We start from the raw sequence: 26,306 nt of genomic DNA, 5'->3' as shown, positions 1-26,306 counted from the left end.
GCAGGAGTCGCCGTAGGAGCAGCAGAGCGATGCTGAGAGCGCGGCAGGATGTCTGTACCGTCCTCGTCCTGGTCCTGGACTCTCCGATCCTGGCTCCTTCTGCAGCTGCTCCTGGTGCCGCCGTGCCTCCTCCACCCTCAGCCGTGCCACCTCCTGGCTCAGATCGGACACACGGTCCGGGTCGGTGCGCTGCTGCCGGCGCAGCGGGCGGCTCGCGTCCAGGTCCAAGCGGCGCTGAGCCGCGCGTCGACCACGATGAACCAGGACCGGGAGAACTTTCTGCCGTACAACTTGAGTCTGGAGCTGGTTTCCCGGCAGCCGGCCGCCGCGGACCCGGAGTCCCTGTACCGGTGCGTGTGTCAGGGCGTGGTGGTGCAGGGAGTGTCCGCCGTCCTCGCCTTCCCGCAGAGCAGCGACGAGCTGCTACAGGTGGACTTCCTAGCCTCGGTCCTGGAGATCCCGTTCATCAGCGTCATTGAGCACGGAGAGCCGCTCCGCACGCAGGTAAGACTCGGAACCCTCACCTGGACTCGGGGAAGCGCGTGCGCTCCCGGCGTGCCGCGCGGCTCCGGTTGAACCGTGTCTGTCCTGTGTGTATCTCTGGTCTCTAGTTGTGTGTGATCCGGTCTGACCTTGACCTGTTTGATGTCTGGAGGTTTCTGAGCTGTGCTTTGTGATTTTGACAGCGGAGCCAGATGACGTTTGTTTGTTTGTTGTTTGTCTGTTTGTGTTTTATTCGAGCTGTAACCAACAATATAATAATAATAATAATAATAATAATAATAATAATAATAATAATAATAATAATAATAATAATAATGATAACAAATAATAATGATAATAATAATAATAATAATAATAATATAACTCAATATAGGTCACAGTCAGATGGAAACCTTGTATCGTCATTGAAATTATATAATACATAATACTGTATATTCATATAAGAAATACAAATTAACATAATGCTAAAAAACGTGTTGTAGGACTGTGGCAGTCCTCCTCCTGGTCCTCCTCCACAAATGAGCACATGGGCCTGGTGCTGGGTTGATGCCCTACAGTCCTATCCATCTCTCCTGGTCTAATGGCCGGTCACCTGGTCCTCCTCCTGATCCTCATACAGACTCTTCAGCCTGTGCTGGGAGACACAGCAAACCTTCATGGTGACCTCACGGTGTGTTGTGGATCCTGGAGGAGCTGGACTACCTGTGAACCTGATTGGGCTGCAGGTAGTGACTGGACACTAGCAGAACCAGAACTAGAGAAGAACCAGACAGGAAGTTGGTTCTTGTCCTGCTTTCGCCTCCATTGATCCTGTTAACTGACCTGGAGTCAGACTGATTATGACTTTTAACTGACCTGGAGTCAGACTGATGATGAAGTTTAACTGACCTGGAGTCAGACTGATGATGAAGTTTAACTGACCTGGAGTCAGACTGAGATGATGAAGTTTAACTGACCTGGAGTCAGACTGATGATGAAGTTTAACTGACCTGGAGTCAGACTGAGATGATGAAGTTTAACTGACCTGGAGTCAGACTGATGATGAAGTTTAACTTACCTGGAGTCAGACTGAGATGATGAAGTTTAACTGACCTGGAGTCAGACTGATGATGAATTTTAACTTACCTGGAGTCAGACTGAGATGATGAAGTTTAACTGACCTGGAGTCAGACTGATTATGACTTTTAACTGACCTGGAGTCAGACTGAGATGATGAAGTTTAACTGACCTGGAGTCAGACTGAGATGATGAAGTTGAACTGATCAGAGGGCTGCTACCCCAAACCTAATAAGGGATTAAGTCGGGATTTCCCTTCATCCTGCTGAAGTTATCCGTGATCCGGTATGAAAACATGTTGTTATGGAATAAGTTACCATGGAGATTTATCTTGTGGAGCTAGCCTGCTCCAGACCAGGCTCAGATCCAGGATCTATTAATCTGATCCTGGATCTCAGTCTCTTGCTGGGAAATCAACGTGTTCATTCCAGTAATTCCATTGCTTGTTACATGTAGCATTCAGGAAGTAGCCTGCTAGAGCTGGCTACTCTATAATACTATTCAAATTTCATTAATTTTTTTTTTCAATATTTAAATTATATTCAAATATTTAATGCTCAAATTCAGCCTATTATTAATATTAATTACACTACACAGGGTATACATGGCCAATGCCATTATTGTCAATGTGGTTGTTTTACCTCCTGTCCACTAGAGGGCGTTCCAAAAAACATTACCAATACATATGTTGACAGTAACCAACAGCTGACAGCTTTCTAGATAAGTAATAATTAAGAAAGTAAAACAACCGTCGTTCTCCTGGGGACGCTGTGTCCCCGTTGCCATGGCTACGCCCCCCTCGTCTCACCGTCAGCTCTACTTTCACTTTCTCACGTACATCCTGCTGTTGGTCTCGTTCCAGATGAATAAACCGATGGAGACGCGGGAAAGCTAGCTAGATGACGTCATCGCTTGTAGAGGTCCGTCGATATCTTTGTTTCATTTCACCGAGTGCTGCCCGGTTATCTCCACGTGTTATCTCCATGATGGGCCGCTGTAGGCAGTTTCTGATAGTGAGATTGTGATTCAGAAAACTTCATTGTTCATCAGAATTCATGTGTCAAGAGCATCCGTTTATGCAGGTAGGCCAAGGCGAGGAGGGCGAGATTTGCTAACGTTAAAAAAAAAAGACGTTTAAAATTTTTTTTTTTTAAAATTGAATACTAATTTCAGCAGTCGAATAATAGTGATTTGTTTACTATTAGAATTATTTTCGATTCCTGAAGTTCATTCCAACAGCCCTATAGCCTGCTGCCATTATTTAAAAACGGTGACCATTATTTTACATTCATTCAGCCTATATTCATACATTAATTGTTAAATTATTAAACTTTACATGTGTTCGTCATGGTAACAGTTCTAATTGTGTTCAGCTGTTCATGTTGTTTAGTAAAGGTTTATCAGTTTAAAACCGGCGGCCTGATAACCAGACTGTGAGCCCCCCTCACTCCCTCTTATTCTGGTGTAATGTATTGATAAACCACTGGGGGCGCTGCTGTACAGTGTGAGTTCACCTTGAATGTTCCTCCTCATCCACCGTACCTGTCAAAGTGGTCTAGTTGTGGAAGGATTATCCTTAGCTGTTCATCCTGGTCTGGTTTTTGTGGAGCTAGTTAAACCAGACTGCTCGAGCTGGATATGTTCAACCCAGTCTAGTCATTTATCCTGGATATCTAGATTCTGCTTTTGTGCAATAGCACCCTGGTTTGACTTTGGGGGGGGGGGGGGGAAATGTGCTCATTAAGGGCACGAGGGGGCACAGGTGGGTGGGCACGACCCCCCAATGACCCCCATGCCTGCTGGGACTATCAGGCTAGCTCCACAGGATAAATCTCCATGGTAACTTATTCCATAAAATATTAAACATGCTTTCATGCTACTGGATCACAGATAACTTCAGCCGGGATGAAGGGAAATCCCGGCTTAATCCCTTATTAGGTTTGGTGCAACAACCCCCTGCTGCCCCCTGGTGTCTAACAACAGCAGAGCTTCTCACATGGTTTCTCAGGGATGATCATGTTTATAATGATTATTTTTGAATCATATGGATGCCGAGCTGCTGTTAAATTCAGCCTGATGGTGAAATAACTGAATCTTTTAATCCTCCTGAAGACGAGCAGCACGGATTAGTTTCCCATCATGCATCACCTGTGTCTTTTTGTTTGACCTCAGCAGGTCTGGCTGGTTTTATTTCACAGCTGAGATTTAAACACAAACACCTGTCTGAGACATCCAAACTAAAAATACTTCAGCTCTGATCTATGCACGGGCCAATGAGCTGCCAGGAAACACTGATCAAAGGGTTCAGATCCCGTTCAGATCCCGAAGCTAGAGGTGCGTGTGTGTGTGTGTATATATATAACAGTAGTTGTAGTATTAACAGTAGTAGTAGTAGTAGTAGTAGTATTAACAGTAGTAGTAGTATTGATCCCTGTCAATGTCTCTGCTGTTGGATCAATTAACAAGTATTGATCATCTGATCTTCATGTTAGCATAAGAGTATGAGTCACAGCTGTCTGGTTACATCATCCACCAAACTGAACTGAAGTAAAAAGTAAAACATCTTCAACTTTGACCTTCTATCAGTAAAGCAGAAACCTGACGTTTAAGTGAATGTCTGGTGAGTCCAGAATCTCATTAAGCCTCCCTCGTTAAGAGACTTAACAAGCTGATAATTAGCTGCTGATGGTCGAGTCTCTGCAGGCTGATTAACAGACGGCTGATAACGTATCAGAGTGATCTCTCACACACACACACACACACACAGACACACACACACACACACACTGGACCGCCACGTAGCCACGATGTGTTCATGTCCTGATGGACAAATGAGCGCTACCAGCTTTAATGCATTCAGTTCACGTTCATTAACACAAGTTCTGCTTCAATCAAATTGACACACACACACACACACACACACACACACACACACACACACACACACACACACACACACACACACACACACACACAGCCCTGAGGTGCCTTCAGACTCTCAAAAGTCAGTGGGAAACATTTCCAACAGATAAAACAAATACGAATATTTATGGTATAAAACCTGAAGGAGTTTCCGGGTGAGACTCACTTATTTATTACGAACTGAAAAACAACAAAAAAAACAACAACAAACGTCACTTGATCCCAAAGTCGTTTCCTCCACCTGCTCTAAAAAATAAAACAAATCAACATAAAACAAACATTTGTTAGATGTCAGATGAATTGTTTAACTTCATTCACATAATGCCGATATTGTTAAGTAACCTGATCAGAGTCTGATCAACAGTTAGACAGATAAAAGCAAAGTAATACACAGTTTTCATGCGCTTTCATGTGTTTTTACATCATGTGTGTTGGTTCCTGAAGGAAACCACATGATATGAATAACTTGATGTGTTTGATGACCTTGACCTTGAAACTAACTGAGAGGGTTATGTTAAAGCCTAAACAGTGGAAACGGTTTTATATCTTTACTGGGGCTATTATATGATTTTATTATATATAATATGATGCTATTACATATGATGTTAATATATATGATGCTATTACATATGATGTTATTATTTATGATGCTATTATATATGATGCTATTATATATGATGCTATTATGTATGATGCTATTATATATGATGCTATTATGTTATATATGATGATATTATATTTGATGTTATTATATATGATGATGATGTTATTATATATGATGTTATTTCTCAGAGTGCTGTGCTGCTGTGAGTTGTTCACTGTTTTTTTTGGTGTCATGTTGACAGTTTCTCCTGTTGTTGTTTCACTGTGAAATAAATCCAGTGACTCTGAGCTGCTGGATGAAAACCTTCACAAACATTTATTTCTTCTTTGATCAGAGGAGGATTATCCTGCCGTCTCTCTTCCTGTCTGTGTTGTCGCTTCTAATGTCTCTGATGGACTCGTGAGGACATACAGGTTTAAACTCAACCAAATGAAGACAGATCCTGGTGGAGGGCTTTGGGCCTCAGGGACTCTGAGACCTGTATGGGTTCCTTCATTGGTCCTGTACGAGATTTAGAAAGAAACATTGCAGCTTAATGTTGTTTGTGTTGATAGTTATGTGAGTTGTTAGTGTTGATAGTTAGATGAGTTAGTATTGATAGTTACGTGAGATGTTAAATATTGATAGTTACGTGATATGTTAAATGTTGATAGTTATGTGAGTAGTTAATGTCCAGTAAAAAGTTGCAATAATCTAAGCAGCTTGTAATAAAAACATGAATCAGCATTTCAGCGTCATTCGTTCTAATTTTAGTTCCTCAGATGAAAACTGACGTTTTTGCCAGGAAGCAGTAAATGACATTTGTGGTCCAGTGGTTTTCCTGATGTGTATCTATAGGGCATTGTGCGTGTGTGTCTGTGTGTCTGTGTGTGTCTGTGTGACAGCTGTTGGCGATCGATGTAAATGTTAACTGAATGTGAATCTTTCTCAAGGCAGAAGATTGTCCATGAATAAAGTGCAGCTCCTTAATGACCAACATATAACTGAGACATGTGTCTATGCTAAGGGGGAACGGGAATGTGGTCTCTAGTCCAGGCTGGTACCCTAAATATTACCTTCCCTCACAACTAAACTATATTGTAAATTCCATTTCCCAGGAAATTTTGTGGTGGATTTGTTTGTTGGTCGATGTATCTGATGTCCACGTAGAGACGGAGGTCTGGATGGGTAAAAAAAACAGGACTTCTAACAGGAGACTGATTGTTGTTAGTGTCTTGTCAGGTTTCGTTGAGTTTATGTTCAATTTTATAGTGATTTTAATCAAAAATATGAAGTTTTAGATTAAATCTAAATATGTAGTTTACTCCTCTCAACCTAACTGCAGTTTAGTTGTCTCAGCATACCATGTAGTTTAGTTGTCTCAACCTAACTATGTAGTTTAGTCATCTCAACCTAATTATGTAGTTAAGTTGTCTCAACCTACCTATATAGTTTAGTCGTCTCATCCTAAATATGTAGTTTAGTTGTTGAACAGTGGCTGCAGAGGAATGCTACAGCTTTTGAACTTCTCACTCAAGGACTGTAAATAAATCACTTCATTGATTTTTAAAAACAGAAGAAAAGTGCATGTAGATTACCAAGTTTGTCAAAATTACTTCTGTTTCAAAATCTAACACAACTTTCTCACATAAGTTGTCAAGCAACATCACACAAAGTCATTAATGGAAGCTAGATTTATCGATCGACGCGTAAGAAGCTCCACCTTAAGAGTCTTTGTAAAATGCTACGTGATGACGTTAACGGCAAACCGACCCATGTCCTTCCTCTATTAATCACTTTGGATAACTGATTCTCCCCAAGGAGATCGCATCGATGAAGGATTGTAGTTCATCTGTGGTTTCATGGCCTGTTTCATTTTGCAAATTTTCATGCTTCAAACCCACTATAAACCCCAAACAGGTTTCCTTCCTGTTTATTGTCAACGTCAACGAGATCAACGGTGTGATGACATAAAGAACATGAACAACACAAACAGTCATGCTGTCATACGAGACACAGATAGTTGTGGACATTAATCAGAATTCATCAACACGCATCCCCACTAGGATGGATCCGGGTCCTGCTGACTATGCTGGCCTAGTTCTTATTATTAATAATAATAATTATAGTGTGTTTGTCTATCTGTGTGTGTGTGTGTGTGTGTGTGTGTGTGTGTGTGTGTGTGTGTGTGTGTGTGTGTGTGTGTGTGTGACAAATACTGCTGTTGGTCACCCCTCAATATTTTGTGAAACTGGCAGGTTGCTGTATTTACCCAGCATGCATCAGTGCTGTAATGACTCTGACCTTCAATTCATATAATCAAAACAACAGTAAACAACATCAGCTGACTTTTGACCTGTCCTCTGTCATAGATCACCATGGTGACATCAGCAGATGGGCGGGGCTTAAAATGTCTTGACCTGAAGAACCTGAATCACATTAAGTTTAATTTTACACCATAAACAACTGTGACACCATCATGTTATTGAAGCGGTGAGTCCAGATCCTTAAGTGGTCTGAGTCTGTGTTAGACAGTTCTGGACCTGGTGGGCAGGGATCAGCTGAGGACCAGTGGTGGGTCCAACTGGCTCTGAGCCATGTGATTGCCTGTAGTAGTGATTACCTAAATGTTGGATGTAAACAGCTGCTGATGTAATTTTTTCTTTATGTGGTTGGCTCAGAGCCATCAGGACTCATTGATCTGTCTGTCCTCTTTAATCAGAGACTGCTGAGCTTTTAGTGAGATGAACCTTGGACTTAGCCATGCCTCTACAGACAGATGTGAAGACAAAGTAAAGACCTAGCCATGACAATGTGGAGACAAACTAAAGACCTAACCAAGACAATATGGATACAACCTAAAGACCTAACCAAGACAATCTGAAGACAAACTGAAACCTAACAAAGATAATCTGGAGACAAATTAAAGACCTAGTCAAGACAATCTGGAGACAAACTAAAGACCTAGCCAAGACAACCAGAAGACAAACTGTACCTTGCCAAGACAATCTGGAGACACACTAAATACCTAACCAAGACAATCTGGAGACAAACTAAAGACCTAACCAAAACAATCTGGAGAAAAACTAAATACCTAACCAAGACAGTCTGGAGACAAACTAAATACCAAACCAAGACAATCTGGAGACAAACAAAAGACCTAACCAAGACAATATGGATACAACCTAAAGACCTAACCAAGACAATCTGAAGACAAACTGAAACCTAACAAAGATAATCTGGAGACAAACTAAATACCTAACCAAGACAGTCTGGAGACAAACTAAATACCTAACCAAGACAATCTGGAGACAAACTAAAGACCTTACCAAGACAACCTGGAGACAAACTAAATACCTAACCAAGACAATCACATCACCCTGTTTTTGTTCCAAATGCAGCAGTTTCTTCCCACTTCTAAACCTCAAACTCAAAGCAGGGAAACTGAAAAATGAGGACATAATTCCACCATCAGAAAGCTGTATCAGATGTTGTCAGATGATCTGACATGAGTTTTTTTTATCTGGGTACTTACTGCAGTGTACTGTAACCAAAGTCCTCAAAATTAATTGAACACTGAGTCCTTTAACATTTCTGGCTCAGCAGCATAAACCTCAGAGCCAAGTTACCTCTTCTAAATCCATCATGAAGCTTTTACTCTGAACTGAAACTTGGATCTTCCTTTCTTGAAGCTGAATGAAGGTATAAAAATACATTAACACAATCATAGTTTATAAGTCACCAACTTTTGCAGTTTGTGAAGGTGATTAATCTGTCAACACAACTTTCACAGTCATCACACTACACTACCTTACAGTGGTGACAATTGCTTTTGAGCTTGCATTTGCTGCATTGCATGCATATCAGCAAACTAGCAGCACACTTGGGGACTTTTCAATTCAATTCAATGATATTTATCGTGTCACAACAAACACAATAGAAGTTATCTCAGGCCACTTTCCACATACAGCACGACTAGAACAGCTCATGGTTTTCAGAGTCAATGAATCTTAAAATTCCCAACATCACCAGGAGCAAGCGTTACAGTGTCACCTAGTGGCAAGAAAATATTGCCTTAACAGACTTTTAGGCAGAAATCTTGAGCAGACCAGGGCCCTCATTTATTAACAGTGCGTAGAAAAGTTCCTAAATTTTGTTTTACAAATAAACTTTAGAATGTGCGTAAGTACAAAAAAATCTGGATTTATCAAACGTGCACGCTGGTCATATGCACACCAGACATGTTCTAAACCACCGCTTATCCTCTCGCAGGAGGGGGGGGGGGGGGGGGGGGGGGGAGCAGATGTCATTGGACGAAGGCAGGGTACACCTAGACAGGTGTGTTATTATTATTATGATTAGTAGTAGTAGTTGTAGTAGTACATTGATGGAATGAAACCCCTTTCCGTTGACATTATTAAATGTGTGGTGTGACTGTTTTTATCACTGTGTGGAGTCTACCGCTCCTATTATATTTGGAAATCCAGCGATGACGTGAGACCCCCGTTTGATCCCCTGGATGTAGTCACTGCACTAATAGCTCTTCTGTGCCAAAAAGGGAGGGTTTGAAACAAGCCAGCTGCCCCATGTAGAAACTGTCTCTTCATGCATGTTCAACGGGCTACTATCAGGCAGCAATCTGGAAGTGCTGTTTGCAGACAAATCCAGTGGTGCTAAACTCTACTGAGTATGGATCGACAGACGATGGTGACAAGCTGGCCAGCACTCATTTTACTTCCAGAATGCCCCACACTCATTTTACTTCCTCAACACCCCACACTCATTTTACTTCCTGAACACCCCACACTCATTTTACTTCCTGAACACCCCGCACTCATTTTACTTCCTGAACACCCCACACTCATTTTACTTCCTGAACACCCCGCACTCATTTTACTTCCTCAACACCCCACACTCATTTTACTTCCTCAACACCCCGCACTCATTTTACTTCCTCAACACCCCACACTCATTTTACTTCCTGAACACCCCACACTCATTTTACTTCCTGAACACCACACACTCATTTTACTTCCTGAACACCCCACACTCATTTTACTTCCTGAACACCCCGCACTCATTTTACTTCCTCAACACCCCACACTCATTTTACTTCCTCAACACCCCGCACTCATTTTACTTCCTCAACACCCCACACTCATTTTACTTCCTGAACACCCCACACTCATTTTACTTCCTGAACACCACACACTCATTTTACTTCCTGAACACCCCACACTCATTTTACTTCCTGAACACCCCACATTCATTTTACTTCCTCAACACCCCACACTCATTTTACTTCCTGAACACCCCACACTCATTTTACTTCCTGAACACCACACACTCATTTTACTTCCTGAACACCCCACACTCATTTTACTTCCTGAACACCCCACATTCATTTTACTTCCTGAACACCCCACACTCATTTTACTTCCTGAACACCCCACACTCATTTTACTTCCTGAACGTCCCACACTCATTTTAGTTTTCCAGTCAGTTAATCTCATCTTAGCTCAATTTGTCTGGAACGTGTTTCCGCTGCTGCTTGTTCTTTAGTATAAACTCTAAAGTCTCTGAAGGTCTCGAAATCATGTTTAGTTTGAACGACTCGGACAGTAAATGTTTAAAGTATTGAAGCTGGTTAACTTTTCACTGATATGACAAAATGCTTTATTTTTATTATTGAATGCTTTCATGGTCTCACTGCTGGTCTCAGGTTAACTGGTCCTAGGTCTACTGGGGCTCTGCTGGTCTCAGCTGGCTGATCTCAGGTCTGCTGGTCCTCTATAGTGTTAGATAGTTGTTTATTAGTGTTTGTGAGGTCTGACAACCTAAATGTTGAGGAACTGTGGTTGTTATTATAAGTGAGTTTATATTTTATTTTTTGTCATGTTGTACATCTTAAACATAAGTTGTGCCTCAGTCAGTGATTCCTTATGTTTCCCATGATGCTGTGGGACAGACTGGACCTGGAGGCAGGTTGTATTAATAACTGTGTTGAGCAGAAACAGTAACGCAGAGTCAGCTGGTTTTCATTTTTTTTAAACAATTTCTGCTTCAATCTGCAGAAAAATACAAAAGCAACATTTTATTTAATGCATCACAGATATCACAGATCATCATCATCATCATCATCATCAGTTCTTGTTGGTTAAAATGTAAATTAAGCATCTGATGCTGTCTTTGGGAGGACAGACTGTTGTCATCAGTTTCGTCCATGTTGAAGAGCTGCAGATGCTCTTGTGATGAAACGGTTGAGACCTAAACTCTTTCAAGGTATCTGACCTCCTGGTCTGGCAGAATCAGACTGAAACAGATCTATTTCTTATTCTGCAGCCAGAGAGGAGGAGAGGCTGTAGACTGTAATCAGACTTTTATTTCCTGCACCTGCAGCCTGTTATAGGTGTGTCAGGTGTAGTTTGGTTGATGGTTGGTCGATGGGGAGGAACGCTGCTGTGAAGCCAAAGTTCAGAGAATCGACTCATTTCTGGTTAGAATGACCAGGACGAAACCAAGGTCATATATGACCTGGTTCAACATCATGAAACCAGAAAATATTTCTTTCTCCTTCAGCAGAGTGAGTCAAACGTTTAAAGTGAAACAATGAGTCAGTTAATCAGTGAGAAAGAAAAGATCTATAATAAAGCTCAACATGTTTTTTTCCCTCAGACTTGAAAGTTTTATCTTAACAAGAACATTTCACTGTCTGTTCTGTTTTCACTTGTTTGTTGTCTTAGTGGACTTGATAAATATTAAAACTTGATGTTCAGCCTGAAGCTGATGATGACTTCACCAGGACTTCCTTTCATATCAGGACACTCCATTGTGTTTCTGTACTACTTTGATGTATTTATTCATTCCTTGTACTTCTAATATTTAGTCTGTTGTGTAATTTTATTTCTTCAGAGATTTGAAGGTTGTAGTTAAAATCTGAATGACCTTGAATGTTTTTAATTGTGTGATCGACATAAAGCCGTCAGACTGAGACTCTAACCCTCTCTCTTTTAGTCCAAGTTCTAGTTTGGCTTAATAAATACAGTTTTCTCTGGATTTCCTGGATCCAAACAAAGACTTAGGTATCAGACGGACCAGTTTGGTTGTTTTCCATATCATTTATCTCAGTATGTACCACATTATTTGTTCGTTCTATTTGTTTTGGGATGTCATTGACTTGTCCTATTGTTGTTTATTAAAGCCATGGCATTAATAAACACTGAGCACACGTTTTGGAGACGCAGATGAACCTAAAACACGTTCATTCAATTTAATGACATTCAACCATAAACAGCGTTATAATAACAAGAAAATAAGTTAATTCTGCTTATTAACAATAATTCTGCTGCACATATTAAAACTAGTGACCACTGTGTGTCGGTGCTTCGATCCACTGCTCCTACAAACTGCATGCGCATGTGTCCTTGGGTAAGATACTGAACCCTGTGTTATCAGTGTATGAATGAGTTAGATTAGATCCTGATGTGCAGGCGGCTCCCCTGCCATCAGTGTATGTGAATGGATGACTATATGGAGTGTAATGAGCTTTGTGCAGTCGAAAAGGGAAGAAAAGCGCTCTACAAATCCTGATGGTTCCTTGATGTTACTCAAATTGTTATTTGATGGATCTCCGTTTGCTGCTAGTTCTCCATTAGTCCTCTGTTAGTTCTCTGAAGTTTTTACGAGGTTCTTCATTGGTTCCCTGTTGGCTCTATGATGGTTCTTTGATTCATTGACTCTCTGATGGTTCTGTTTGCTTCTCTGTTGGTTTATGGGATGCTACTCTCCAAAACCAGATTTGTTCTCGAGACATCAGACAGGATAATTATCTAGGATTTATCTGTTTTGTTTTGTTTGACCTCTGAACCACTCTGACATGTTCACCCTTCTGGTTCCTTTCCTGGTTCAATTCTGGTTCTACCTCCTGGTCCTCTGTAGAACCGGTTCCACCTGCAGATGGCGATGGGGGTTCCAGAGTCCGGTCTGTCCAACCTGTTGCTGACTGTTCTGCAGCGATCCGGTTGGAGGGAGGGTACCGTGGTTCTCTGTCGAGGCTGGGAGGAGACTCGGGGTCTCTTGCGGCTCCTGGACAGTGGGAGTTGGAGCGGTGCATTATGGGATGGTGGGAGCGGTGTTGTCTGGCACGTGCGTGCCCTCCTGAACCTGACACAGTCAGCACATGACGACACTCAGATCCATGACTTCCTGTCCCGACACTTCCGACAGAACCAGCCCTTGCCGGCGTCAGTGCTGCTGTTCGGAGCCGACCCGCAGTGTGCGGCAGCGGTGCTGCGCAGCGCTCAGGACCTGGGCCTCACTTTACCCATGGTGCACTGGTTGCTGGGCCAGCCCCTCAGCCCCGACGCACTGCATGCCATCGGGCTGCCTCTCGGCTTGTTGGCCTATGGAGAGGTCGAGAGGAAACCACTCGACTTCTATGTCAGAGATGCCCTGCAGCTGGTCACCAGGGCCGTTGCCGCAGCAACCGTAGTGAGACCAGACCTGGCTCTGATCCAGAACATGGTGAACTGCTACAACAAACCCAGTAATCACCAGATGCCCTCGTCCGGACGGTACCTTTCCAGGTAAGAAACTTTTAGTAATGATCACTGTTAGACTGCAGGGATTCAATAACCTCCATGTGTCTCAACACAAGTCGCAGATTAATAACCAACACAAAAATAATCATCAGATTGATATCACCAGGTTAATAAACACCAGATTAATAATCAGCAGATTCATATCAGCAGATTAATAACAAACAGATTAATATCAGCAGATTAATAATAAGCCTTTAAAAGCAGATTTTATCAGTCAAATTTTCACATGAATAACTTGTCACAGAAACAAAACGAATCAAATTCAAACACCAAATGTTTTATTTACATGTGAAATAGTACTAGCCCAGGGTGTACCCTGCCTTCGCCCAGTGATAGCTGGGATCGGCTCCAGCCCCCCCGCGACAATGAATACAGGATAAGCGGTAGACAATGGATGGATGGACATGTGAAATAGTGTCTGCCCCCCAATATAGAAGAATTAACTTAAAAGGTTTAGTCGAAGTCTGCGCTGGAACCATTTTTTCTAGAAATGTTGATTTTAACCTTCTGTTTCTAGTGTTAGTGTGTCTTGGCTTAAAGAAGAGCTTTGTTACCACTATTGTTGTTATTATTATTATTAATAATAATAATAATAATAATAATAATAATAATAATAATGTTATTCGGATCATAACAGTTTGATTATTATTTGACGATACAGCTGCAGTAATCATTTCATTGTGCTGCAAGCAACAATGCAATGAGCTGCAAGAAACACTGCAATGAAGTTTAGGGACTGTGAAAGATCAAACACATTCACAGTCAATGAAATTACACTGAGACTGAGAGATAAAAAACCTCAGAGGATGGTTATCAACTCTAGTAGAACAAAAGAACAAAAGAAGTGAGTGTGAGGAAAAACAGAATCCAGAGTGTTAATATGAAATCAGTTCACAGACATCTGAACGTGAAGAGTTCATCAGAAGATCAAATCTCAGGTTCACCTCAGTGTCTGGTTTTTGTTATGTGATCTTTGGTCCTTTCACTTGCACTTAAAGGAATACTTCACCTGTGGAAACATGAATCTGTATTGAAAGTTGGTCATATATGTAGTCAAAATGTAAAATACATTTAAAATTTGGTGCCTTCTTGACTGAGAAAAGGCAGACAGTGACTTTTTGGCGCATGTGTATGGAAGACAACAACTCCCACAATGGACAGCTCTGCAGGCCATTCCTGCTGATCTGATCAAGATGGTGGATGTTGCTTTTAGTTTCTGGAAGTGGGGTCCCACCACTGATCTGTAATAGGTCTGTAGCCTCAGTAGGTCCTGCCCCCTATAAGCGGGTTGAAGACATGAGGAACTAGTGTTGTAGTCTTACCCCCTCTAACCAAAGCAGCCTCTAATGACACATAATGGTGATACTTACTTCAGCGGAGGCTCCTTTTCACAATAGAAATACGGAGATCTCCGGTCTCTGGGGAAAATGAGAGAATGATGCCCGACCATTCAAAAATACTATGGTTTCTAACGATACAAAGCTCAATGCAAATGGGTGACGTATCCCTTTAAATAAAACCACTAAGGATCATCAGATTTCAAAACAATCAGTTTCTGAATTTAGAAGAGTTGTTAAGTGTAATGTATTCCTATTCTGGATTCACTTTTCAAATATGATCTTGTTATCTATAACAGATGGTCGAGTCAGTGACATCTGATTCTGATTCTGCTTTTTTTTCCTTCTCTCTGCAGCTTCCTGTCTAAAACAACGTTTTCCGGTCTCACAGGTCCAGTCCAAGTCCACCAGAACTGGTCTCAGATCCTCACCTCTCAGCGTTTCCACATCTGGAGCCTGCGAAGGGATGCGCTTGGTCAGCCCACCTGGGTGACGGTGGGCAGCTGGGAGAGAGGTCAGCTGAAGGTGGAGGACCAGGCAGTCTGGCTGGAACCCAAACCTCGCCACAGGACAGAGGGGATGGGTGGGAGGACCAGAGGCCGCTGGAGGCCAGGGATGCCAGTGGCGGGGAGTCGGGTCCGAGTAGTGACTCTGGTGGAACATCCCTTCGTATTCACGCGCGATGTGGATAATGAAGGCAGCTGCCCCGCTGGTCAGTACTGCCTGGATGCCGGCACCAACAATTCAGAAATTCTAGAGAGATCCTTCAAGGAGGTGGCAGGGGGAAACAGCAGCTTCCTGCCTCCGGAGCACAGCAAGTGTTGTTACGGATACTGCATCGATTTGCTGGAGAAGTTAGCAGAGGACCTGGGCTTCGAGTTTGACCTTTACATCGTTGGGGATGGGAAGTACGGAGCCTGGAAGGGGGGGCGCTGGACTGGGCTGGTGGGAGATCTTCTGAACGGACTGGCAGACATGGCCGTCACCTCCTTCAGTATAAACTCTGCTCGGATGCGAGTGATTGACTTCACCTCGCCCTTCTTCTCCACCAGCCTGGGCATCCTAGTGCGCAGTAAGGACACCGCGGCCCCCATCGGAGCCTTTATGTGGCCCCTGCACTGGTCCATGTGGGTGGGCATCTTCCTGGCGCTGCATATTACGGCGCTCTTCCTCACGCTGTATGAGTGGAAGAGTCCATACGGCATGACGCCTCACGGGCGTAACAGAGTGAGGGTGTTCTCGTACTCGTCTGCTCTTAACCTGTGCTACGCCATCCTGTTTGGACGCACCGTCTCCTCCAAGACGCCAAAGTGTTGGACGGGTCGCTTTCTGATGAACCTGTGGGCCATCTTCTGCCTGCTGGTGTTGTCCAGCTACACAGCCAACCTTGCCGCTGTCATGGTGGGGGAGAAGACCTTCGAGGAGGTGTCAGGAATCCACGACACCAAGGTGAGACAAGTCCTTTTTAAAGCTTCTTTTGACTCCACATGTGTCTGTTCTCCATGTGGTCTGAGTAGGACCAAATTGTCATTTCATAGAAACCAAATCTGTGAGAAGCCCAAGTTGTACAGGTCAATGCAGTTACTGAACTGTAAGAACCCGATCCCACTAAGATGCTTTCCTAGAAATGCGTCGTCATCAAAACCAGACGCAGACGCTTTTGTCCAAAGCGACTTACAATAAGTACATTTGTCAAAAGAAGGAAACCACAACATATCCTTGCCGATAAAGTGAGAGCTAAAAAATAGAAACAAGTGTTAGGTCCTCGTCTAAGTAAAGTAGTAGCTGTTCAGCAAGTATACCTTAAGTACAACAGTGCTTTGATCAAAGTGCTATAGGTAAGAACATAGAAGTGCTATTTTTTTGGGAGGTGTTGTTAGTGGGTCACGCTATGCAGAGTCTAGGTGAAGTCTGAACAGGTGAGTCTTGAGCTTTTTTTCGGAAGATGGCAAGTGACTCTGCTGTCCTGACATTGGTCGGGAGTTCGTTCCACCACTGAGGCGCCAGAACAGAGAAGAGTCTGGACTTTGCTGAGCGACATTTCTTTGATTTCAGCGATGGTGATATGTTACGGCCCCATGCAGGGTTATTTTTCTCTTACAGGTCTGGCGTTGGGAGAGACCGGCTGATTGGGGATTGACGGCAGCTGCCATCAATCCACTCCTTCATAAGCTGTGCCAGTCTGTGTCCCTGGGTGGCCCGGATAACATGTTGCCCTCCTAGGTCACACAGGTTAAGCGGTCCTGTGTGACATTAATTTTGTTATGTAGAGTTTTTGTTAAAAGCACATTTTTTGGTATAGTTTAACCTTGTTTTGTTAAATAAATATACTTTTACTGCTCCAAACTGCGTGAGGCTTCTATATTTGTTGTGGTCCAAGAGCCGACCATAACAAATTGGGGGCTCGTCTAAACTAGGAGTAAAGTCAGCAAAGCGCTTTGTTAAGTTTGCGGCTTTCCACCAGCACGGAGTGGATAGTGACGTCATGGTCGGGGATTCTGGTTTTTGCGCTTTTTTGTAGATCCTCGCGTAGTTAAGTGGGAGATTTAAGTATTTTCTGGGGGGTCTGTGGGAATGATGCTCAGAAGGGAGATAGTCATCATTTGCCTGTAGAGTTTGGTAGACAGCAACGGGTCCACGGAAGGTAAGTTTTGACCATGAAACGCGCACATGCTGGCCTCTGTTGAGTTCCTCTGTAGGAATAGCGCGTTTCCCCTTTGGGATTCGTGGGCTTTTGACTGTAGTGTGGGGTGAAAGGGGTTGGAGCAGTTGTCTCTGGAGCACTCCGGAGTCTTGGAAGAGTTGCCAGCTTGCTGTTCGCTTTGCCATTCTACTGGTTTACAGTGCGTAAATACCCGCCGTCAGTAGCCCCTGAAGACTAGTGTGCAGTTTAGTTAGGTTCGGTTGGGCAGTTAGAGGATACCAGCCGGCCAGCTGAAGAAGAGGAGCGAAGTGCTCGCGTCAGGGCGTGTGGTTTGACCAGTGTTTGAAGGTAGATGGGTGCCGTTCCATTGATGGCCTTGAAGGCCAGTACCATGGTCTTGAATTGGATGCGTGCTGCAACAGGGAGCCAGTGGAGGTCATGGAGGAGGGGGGTCACATGGGAGAATTTGGGTAGATTGCAGACAAGGCGTGCTGCAGCGTTCTCGATACGCTGCAATGGTTTAGTCGCAGAGGCCAGGAGTCCAGCCAGGAGAGAGTTGCAGTAGTCAAGGTGGTTAGATGATCAGTGCTTGGACCAAGAGTTGTGTTGCATCCTTTGTGAGTAAAGTCCGAATCCTCCTCTCTCGTTAACATTGCAGCAAAGGAGTGAGGACATTGAGAAGCTATGTCTTCACCTGCAATCTGAATTATTTTGGGATATAATCTCAGAAAATATCAACTGTTGTGTCTAATAGAGGTCTGTATTAGTCTGAAACCTGATTGTTCTTTAAAATAATGCTGTGCTCACATGGAGCTAATCAATAACATGTGACATAGGCTTTGCTAAGTCAAATATGTCCTCTGGCGATTATAAAACTACCTTCATTCTGCCTGACCGTGACTGGTAGTGACTCTTGCATATGATTACCTTTACAATCTAAAGAGTTTTCTTTGTTTCATGTTTGATTCACTGTGAAACTTCAAACACTGATGCTGCAGCTTCACCTCTATCTAGTTAAATCAGGTTGTTTTCTCTCTGATGATAAGCTGGTTAAATATTTATTCAGAACTGACATGAAACAAGGAGAAAGAGGTCAGCATCTAATTATTCAGCTTGGAAACGGAAATCATAACGATACTGACATCAGCTTCGACTCATTATTCTTTCACGTTCTGCTTCCTGTCGTGAAATAATTACAGACTGAATTTGTTCTTTGGATAACCTGCTATGTTCTAATTACACTTTTAATTCAGTGGCCGATTGAAGCATGAAACACGTCTATGAGTGTTTATATAACCGGGGCTGCTGGGAGCTGAGGCAGCAGAGGGTGATTATCTTTTTATTTTTAATGTCAAGAGACTGAAGGTTCCCAGCAAACACTGAGACGTTGTCTGGTTGTTGTTTCATTGTTGTCTGAATGTTCTCCATGTACATAATGTCTTATATACATGTAAGTAACTATTTCTTTTTCTTCTTCATTGCTATTTCAGCTTCATCACCCGTCGCAGGGTTTTCGGTTCGGTACAGTGAGAGAAAGCAGCGCTGAGGATTACATGAAGAAGAGTTTCCCAGAGATGCATGAGTACATGAGACGCTTCAACGAACCAACAACGCCTGAAGGAGTCGCCACTCTCAAGTAAGAGATTAAGAAAGAACCAGAGAAAACAAAACAACAATATGGAAAAAGAGATAACATGAGATAATAAGATAGAACCACAAAGAAAAAGAGAGAATAAAAGAGAAAAAGAGAGAACAGACAAGAATGACAGAGAACAAGAGACAACAGATGGAAATAGGTGAGAACAAAGAACAAGAGAGAACAGGACAGAAAAAAATAAAAATTGAGATATCCAGATAGAACAATAAAGAAGCAGAGATGACCATTGAGAGCAGATGAGAACAAAATAGAACTGGAGATAACAAGAGACAATAAAAGAGAATCAGGGGGAAAAGAGATAACCAGAGAGGAAAATAGAGAACCAGGGAGAATGAGAGAAACAGAGAGAACCAGATAGAACAGAAGAGAATAAGAGAGAACAAGAGAGAACAGACAAGAATAAATGAGAACAGACGAGAACAAGAGAGAACTGGAGATAACAAGAGAGAGCCCAAGAATTGCTGTCTCTAGGTGCCATAGTAACTGTGTATCTCTGTAGTTGCTGGTCTCTGGTTGCCATAGTAACTGTAGCTCTCTGTAGTTGCTGGTCTCTGGTTGCCATAGTAACTGTGTCTCTCTCTGTAGTTGCTGGTCTCTGGTTGCCACAGTAATCATGTCTCTCTGTGTTGAAAGACAGTAGTTGCTGTCTCTTGTTACTGTAGTAACTGAGTCTCTCTGGAGTTGCTGTCAGTGGTTGCCATAGTAACTGTCTCTCTGAAGTTTCTGTCTCTAGTTGCCATAGTAACTGTGTCTCTGTAGTTGCTGTCTCTAGTTGCTGTAGTACCTCTGTCTCTTTGTGTTGAATGACAGTAGTTGATGTCTCTGGTTGTCATGGTAACCATGCCACTCTGTGTTAATGAACAACAGTTACAGTCTGTGGTTATTGTTAGTAGACGTGTCTCTCTATAGTTTCTGTATCCAGTTGCCATGGTGACCATGTCTCTCTGTAGTTGCTGTCTCTGATTGTTGTATTAACAGTGTTGTTTTGTGTTGAAGGACAGTGGTTGCTATCTGTAGTTGCCATAGTAACTGTGTCTCTGTGTTACAGGACAGTAGTTAATGTCTCTGTTTGTTGTAGTAACCATGTCTCTCTGTAGTTGTTGTCTGTGGTTGCCATAGTAACTATGTTTCTCTGTGTTGAAGGATAGATCCTCCTCACCTCGATGCCTTCATCATGGACAAAGCTCTGCTGGATTATGAAGTTTCCATCGACGCAGACTGTAAACTTGCGACTGTTGGGAAGCCGTTTGCCATTGAAGGTGAGACGGAGTGTGTGTTTGTGTCCATGTACTCCTGTCTTTGTGAGCACATTTCGTTGCGATGTTAATGTGTTTTGTCCTCACAAGTTCAGAATCCCAACATACCTTTTAGTGTTTCATGTTCACTTCCTCTCAGTTTTTTTAAACATGTTTCATCTTCAATTGTTTCTTGTCCAATTATATGAGAGGATGCTCAGTTTAAAGATTAACTATACTCCCTGCTGCACAGAGAGTCTGCTTTATTTTTTGTCTGATAGCTACGATCCGTCTAAATCAGCTTTCCATGAATGTTTGTGACCTGGGTCAAAATCCTCAAGCAGAGCAAACCATGTCCAGAGTCCTCCTTCTGTCCAGAGGCTCCTTCTGTTCGGAGCCTCTTTTGGTCCAGAGACTCTTTCTGTTCAGAAACTCCTTCTGTCCTGACACCCTTTCTTTCCTAAGACTCCTTCTGTCCTGAGATTCCTTTTGTTCAGAGACTCCTGTTCAGTAACTTCTTCTTCCAGAGACTCCTTCTGTTCAGAGGCTCCTTTAATCCAGGGCCTCCTTATGTCCAGACAACATTTCTGTCTGGAGAATCCTTCTCTCTAGTAACTCCTTCTGTCCACAGGCTCCTTCCATTCTAAGACTCTTAGCTGGTGCACTCTACTGATCCACCAAACCTCTTCATGAATGCCACTCCATCCATGGGTTTTGGGGGGGTTCTATGGCGGCCTGTGGTTTGCAAACCACTGGCCTCCCTCTTCTTCACATTTATATATACATTTAGGGCATTTAGCAGCAATGTACAGTAAGGATTTCACAAGAAATCCCACCTTGATTCAATTCAATTTTATTTATAGTGCCATTTCACAAAAGTTATCTCAGGACACTTTACACATCGTGCAGGAGAGTCCCAACATCACCTAGGAGCAAGCAGTACAGTGTGACAGTGGCAAGCAATTACTTTGTTTAAGTTATTGTACTTGGGCCCAAACTCCTCCGAAACTGGTTGTCTAAAGATATAGTATTGATCAGATTGCCATTGCCCAAATACTACCATAAGAAACTTTGGAGTTTTCTTTGACCAGGATCTGTCCTTTAACTCGCATCTTAAACAAACTACAAGGACGGCCATTTTTCACCTGCTTAACATTAATAAAATCAGGTCAATGTTGTCTCAAAATGCAGAAAAACAAGTCCATGCATTTGTTACCTCAAGGCTGGATTATTGCAATTAGTTATTCCCTTAAATCCTTTAAATCTCTCCAGCTGGTCCAGAATGCTGCAGCACATGTTCCAACTAAAACTAGAAGAAGGGATCACATTTCTCCTGTATTAGTTTCTCTGAACTGGCACCCAGTGAAATCCAGAATAGAATTTAAAATCCTTCTCACTTACAAGGCTGTTAATAATCAGGCACCATCATATCTTAAAAAGCTCATTAAACCCTACTGTCCTGCTGGAGCACTACACTCTCAGAACGAAGGGTTACTTGTAGTTCCTAAAGTTTTCAAAATACCTTGATTAAAGTTATTGATTAAAATCGTCATCGCTACTGTTCGACTCCTCCCAGCATTACTCCCGGGAGTCTGGTTGTGCTTTCTAGTCCAGGAGTGTCCACGAGGCCCTGACCGATGTCGACTGCTGACTGGCCTGATGATGGAAGCAACTACTGCTACTACTACTGTTAATAGTAGTAGTATTAACTACTAATAGTAGTTAATACTACTACTATTACACTTCTACCAACACCAAATGCAGATGGAACCCAAGTGCCTGGCCTGCTCAAGATTTCTGCTTTAAAGTCTGTTAAGACATTTTGTTTTATCTCCACTAGGTGGTGTTGTAATGCTTGCTCCTGGGTGATGTTGGGACTTTGAAAATGTATCGACTCTGAAAATCATGATCCTGTTCTAGTCCTGCTCAATGTGTAAGTGTCCTACGATAACTTTTGTTATGGTATGACACTATAAATAAAATTGTATTTAATTGTTTCGTATTGGTCTGTCTTTTGTTGGTCAGGTTACGGTATCATTCTGCTTTTTGTTGTTGATTGTTTGTAGTTTGTTCTCCAGGTTACAGTATCAGTCTATTTTTTGTTGTTTATTGTTTGTAGTTTGTTTTCCAGGTTATGCTCTCAGTCTGTTATTTGTTCTCCAGGCTACGGTATCGGTCTGTTTTTTTGTTGTTCGTTGTTTGTTCTCCAGGCTACGGTATCTGTCTGTTATTTGTTGTTTGTTCTCCAGGCTATGGTACCAGTTGGTTGTTTGTTCTCCAGGCTATGGCATCTGTCTGTTTTTTGTCGTGTTTTCTCCAGGCTACGGTATCGGTCTGTTTTTGTTGTTTATTGTTTGTTCTCCAGGTTACGGTATTGGTCTCCCTCAGAACTCTCCTCTTACCTCCAACGTCTCCGAGTTCATCAGCAGATATAAATCTGAAGGCTACATGGATCTCCTTCATGACAAATGGTACAAAGTTGTTCCTTGTGGGAACCGAGTGTTCGCCGTCACAGAGGTCAGTGTCATACAACACATTTTAACAATGATAAACAATGAGCATCAACACTGCGTTTATCATTACTGTCACAGGGTTTCTGTCTTATTGAAGAATTAAATGAGCATATTTTGTAAAGGACGGAGCGTCTGCTCCGGTACCGCTAACACCACAAGTCTGAAGCATGCCCAAGCCCGACCCAGAATGCATGTGTCTAGCACAGTCATCAACGGGATTTTTCATCAAGGAACAGCTTGATAGCGTTGGCCGAGATCTGAGTGGAGAACTGAGCAATAATGAATTGGACTAGCATGTCCATGTTGTGTACCCGTGCTTGTGCCATGAGCAACTGTACTGTGCCAAAGCTAACCTCTTCCAACCGTGCCATGGGCGAGTAAGTGGATTGTGCTTGAGCTTGGTATGGTGCACTCACACTAGTCACTCAAAGTGGACTTTGGGGCTCAAATGTACTCGGGCACAGTATGGATTGCCTAGTGTTTAATCAATAGATCAATAGTCTGCCGTCCTAATAATACTAGCAGTAAACGTCCAACAGGACCATGGCAGCAAGGAGGTCAGCTGATTTCTTTGTATCTTTGTAAATATAATTGATCTGGTTAGTGATGTTGGACTGCTGTTATTTTGAACACAACTGTACTTATTTTACTCTGTTTCTGTCTCTCCTTCTTTTTCAGACTCTTCAGATGGGAATCAGTCACTTTTCAGGACTCTTCATGTTGTTGTGCGTTGGAGTGGGTGGAGCGTTGCTGACGTTGGCAGGTGAACACGGTTTCTACCAACTCATCCTGCCCCACATCCGCCGCCGACAGAACCTCAAATACTGGCTGCACACCTCACAGGTGGGACTCAGAGTGTTTGAGTGTGTTCACTACAGACTCATGTTTGTAGTAACTGAGCAATTGACTGAGGACATAACTGTTTTGAGGTTTTAGGGTTCTAATAAGATAATAAATAAATGGTGAGGTATTGAAGAGGTTCTAAAGGGTTCTAATAAGGTAATAACTAAATGGTGAGGTATTGAAGAGATTCTAAAGATGTGGAACTGAAGTGTTGACATATTTGAAGAAGTTCTAAAGGATGCTAGGGTGATACAGAAGAAGTATTAAGGTATTGAAGAGGTGCTAAAGGGTTCTAATGAGGTGCACAGAAAGTGTTGAAGATGTTCTAAAGGGTTCTCAGGAGTTGCAGGTAAAGGACTGAGATGCTGAAGATATTATCAAGTTTGATGATGCGCAGAGTAAGTGTTTACATCTTCTGGACCTCACCAAGAATCGCTCAGGTGTTGAACAGTTTGAAATAGTTCTAAAGACATGCAGAGAAAGTGTGAATGTGTTTGAAGAGATTGTAAATTGTTCTAATGATGTGCAGAGGCAATGTTGACATGTTGAATATGTTCTAACTGGTTCAAATGAGGTGCAGGTAGGTGCTGATGTTCTAAAGGGTTCTGCTTAAGGACGTTTTGAGGTTGTGTAGAGGTTCTAAAGGTCTCTAGTGACATGTAGAGGAAGTTTAAATGTTTCTAGAAGTTCTAATGAGGGCCACATTCATTGTTGAGATGTTGAAGAGTTCTTAAAAGGTTCTAAAGATGTGCAACTGAAGTGTTTAGATATTCAAATAGGTTTTAAAGGGTTCTATGGAGGTGCAGAGGTATTGAAGTGTTGAAGAGGTTCTAAATAGTTATAGGGAGTAATTTTTGTTTCTGTTCGTTTTACGGTCATTCCTGTTCAGAGGATTAAATCTGATCAGACGTGTCTGTGTGTTTGACAGAAAATCCATCGAGCTCTGAACATGACGTATGAAGATGTGAAGAGGCAGCGAGCTGAGAAAGAGAAAAGGTTTGTCTGATGCTGTCAACATTTATTCAAAATAGATAAGTGTGTTCATTTAGTTTATTTGTGCAGTTAGGTGACCATGTCACCATCCAGCATGAAACTTTGAAGGCAGTCAACAAAATAATCTCAAATTGAGATATATTTGTACTGGAGGTTTTGACTGCATCACAAAGTTCTTTATCTTTTGAACTAGTGTTTCCAAGGTGAAGAATGAACTGTTAGCAGACCTTTGTGTTTCTGTTTCTGTTCAGCTGTAACCTGCAGAAACCTCAGCCTCCCTCCGGCCCCCCGGAGCCGCCGCCCCCCGGAGCCTCGGCCAAGTGGAATAATGAGGCCAGTAAGGACACTGCTGCTAAGGATGCCAGAGACTTCAAACGAGTCCACTTCAACCTTGAGACCCTCAACACTCGGCGCCTGCTCGCTCGTCTCGCCACTTCTGACGCCAAGGGAGATGGGGCCAAATCTGAAGGGCAGGGAGCAGCCAAGTCGAAGGCAGTGCCCGTCAGCAGACTGTGTGAGAATGGAGGACCTGTTTCCCTTGCCAGTCTGGTTCTCTCCCTACCCTCTTCATCTTCCTCTTCTGCTTGCTCCCCTGCCCAACCCAAAAACTCTGTGCTTCCCCCTGACGCTGTAGTCCCTCCCCCTGCAGCAGTGGCTCCAGCCCCAGCAGCGGAGCAGCCTGGCGAGTTGCAGGAGCTGCAGGAGCAGATCGATCAGATGAGGGAGAAGCTGAGGACAGCTCTGGCCAGGAGGGCCGAGATCCAGTCCACTCTGGTCAAACCTGTTGCCCCAGAGACCAACAATCAGTCTCCAAATACCACAACAACAACAGGAGCTCCACCCACCATCACCCCGGTTACGCTCTTCCCTGCCAACACAAAGTGTGTGACGACCATGACTGGACCGCCTCACAAAGTCCTGTCAAAAGTCCGGCCCCTCCACAGCAGACTGACCAATCAGAGGAGGTGATGCTCTCTGTACAGGTTACATGACTATCTGCTCAGGGTGGTCATTTTAAACTGGTGGAAGTGGAAATATCTTATTTGTACTCTCTCAGATGAGACAATGTGTCCACATGGAGGTCCTTAATTCAGACGTAGAAATAAATGTGTCGTCACGTCACAGTGATTCAAATATTAGAAGACTTCTAAGGCAATAAGATCTTTCGTTTCTTGTTTATGTTCCACATTATCTGACAGACTCCATACATTGACAGGCTCTCCTTAATCTGTAATCACTCATAGTTCCAACTAAAAAAGATAATTTATGTATCTTGAACCCTTAGTGAGCTGATGATCAAAAAACAATATGAATCTATAATAATAATAATCCATAAAGTAATTATTGTTTGAACCAAAGTTCGGCTTCATGCTTGAATTTACATCTCAGTTCGACTGACAAACATTTGGGGGCAATTCA

The 26,306-nt window shown here is 42.8% G+C and overlaps 1 protein-coding gene across 1 annotated transcript; it reads left to right on the top strand.

Annotated features, from left to right (window-relative positions):
- On the top strand, positions 1–25,856 carry grin3bb (glutamate receptor, ionotropic, N-methyl-D-aspartate 3Bb; the record flags this gene model as incomplete). The annotated part of the gene is made up of 9 exons (XM_084011046.1): positions 1–504; positions 13,004–13,650; positions 15,359–16,451; positions 19,137–19,282; positions 20,447–20,562; positions 22,904–23,055; positions 23,730–23,894; positions 24,823–24,890; positions 25,139–25,856. Exons 1-9 carry the CDS (start codon positions 49–51, stop codon positions 25,854–25,856), a joined length of 3,561 nt encoding a protein of 1,186 aa, XP_083867172.1. The 5' UTR covers positions 1–48.
- Between the last annotated feature and the right edge of the window lie 450 nt (positions 25,857–26,306).

Source organism: Eutrigla gurnardus (assembly GCF_963514095.1).
Source record: "Eutrigla gurnardus genome assembly, chromosome: 6".
Taxonomy (NCBI): Eukaryota; Metazoa; Chordata; class Actinopteri; order Perciformes; family Triglidae; genus Eutrigla; species Eutrigla gurnardus.
Note: the sequence above shows the minus strand (reverse complement) of the source record. Positions and strands in the feature narration are given on the sequence as shown.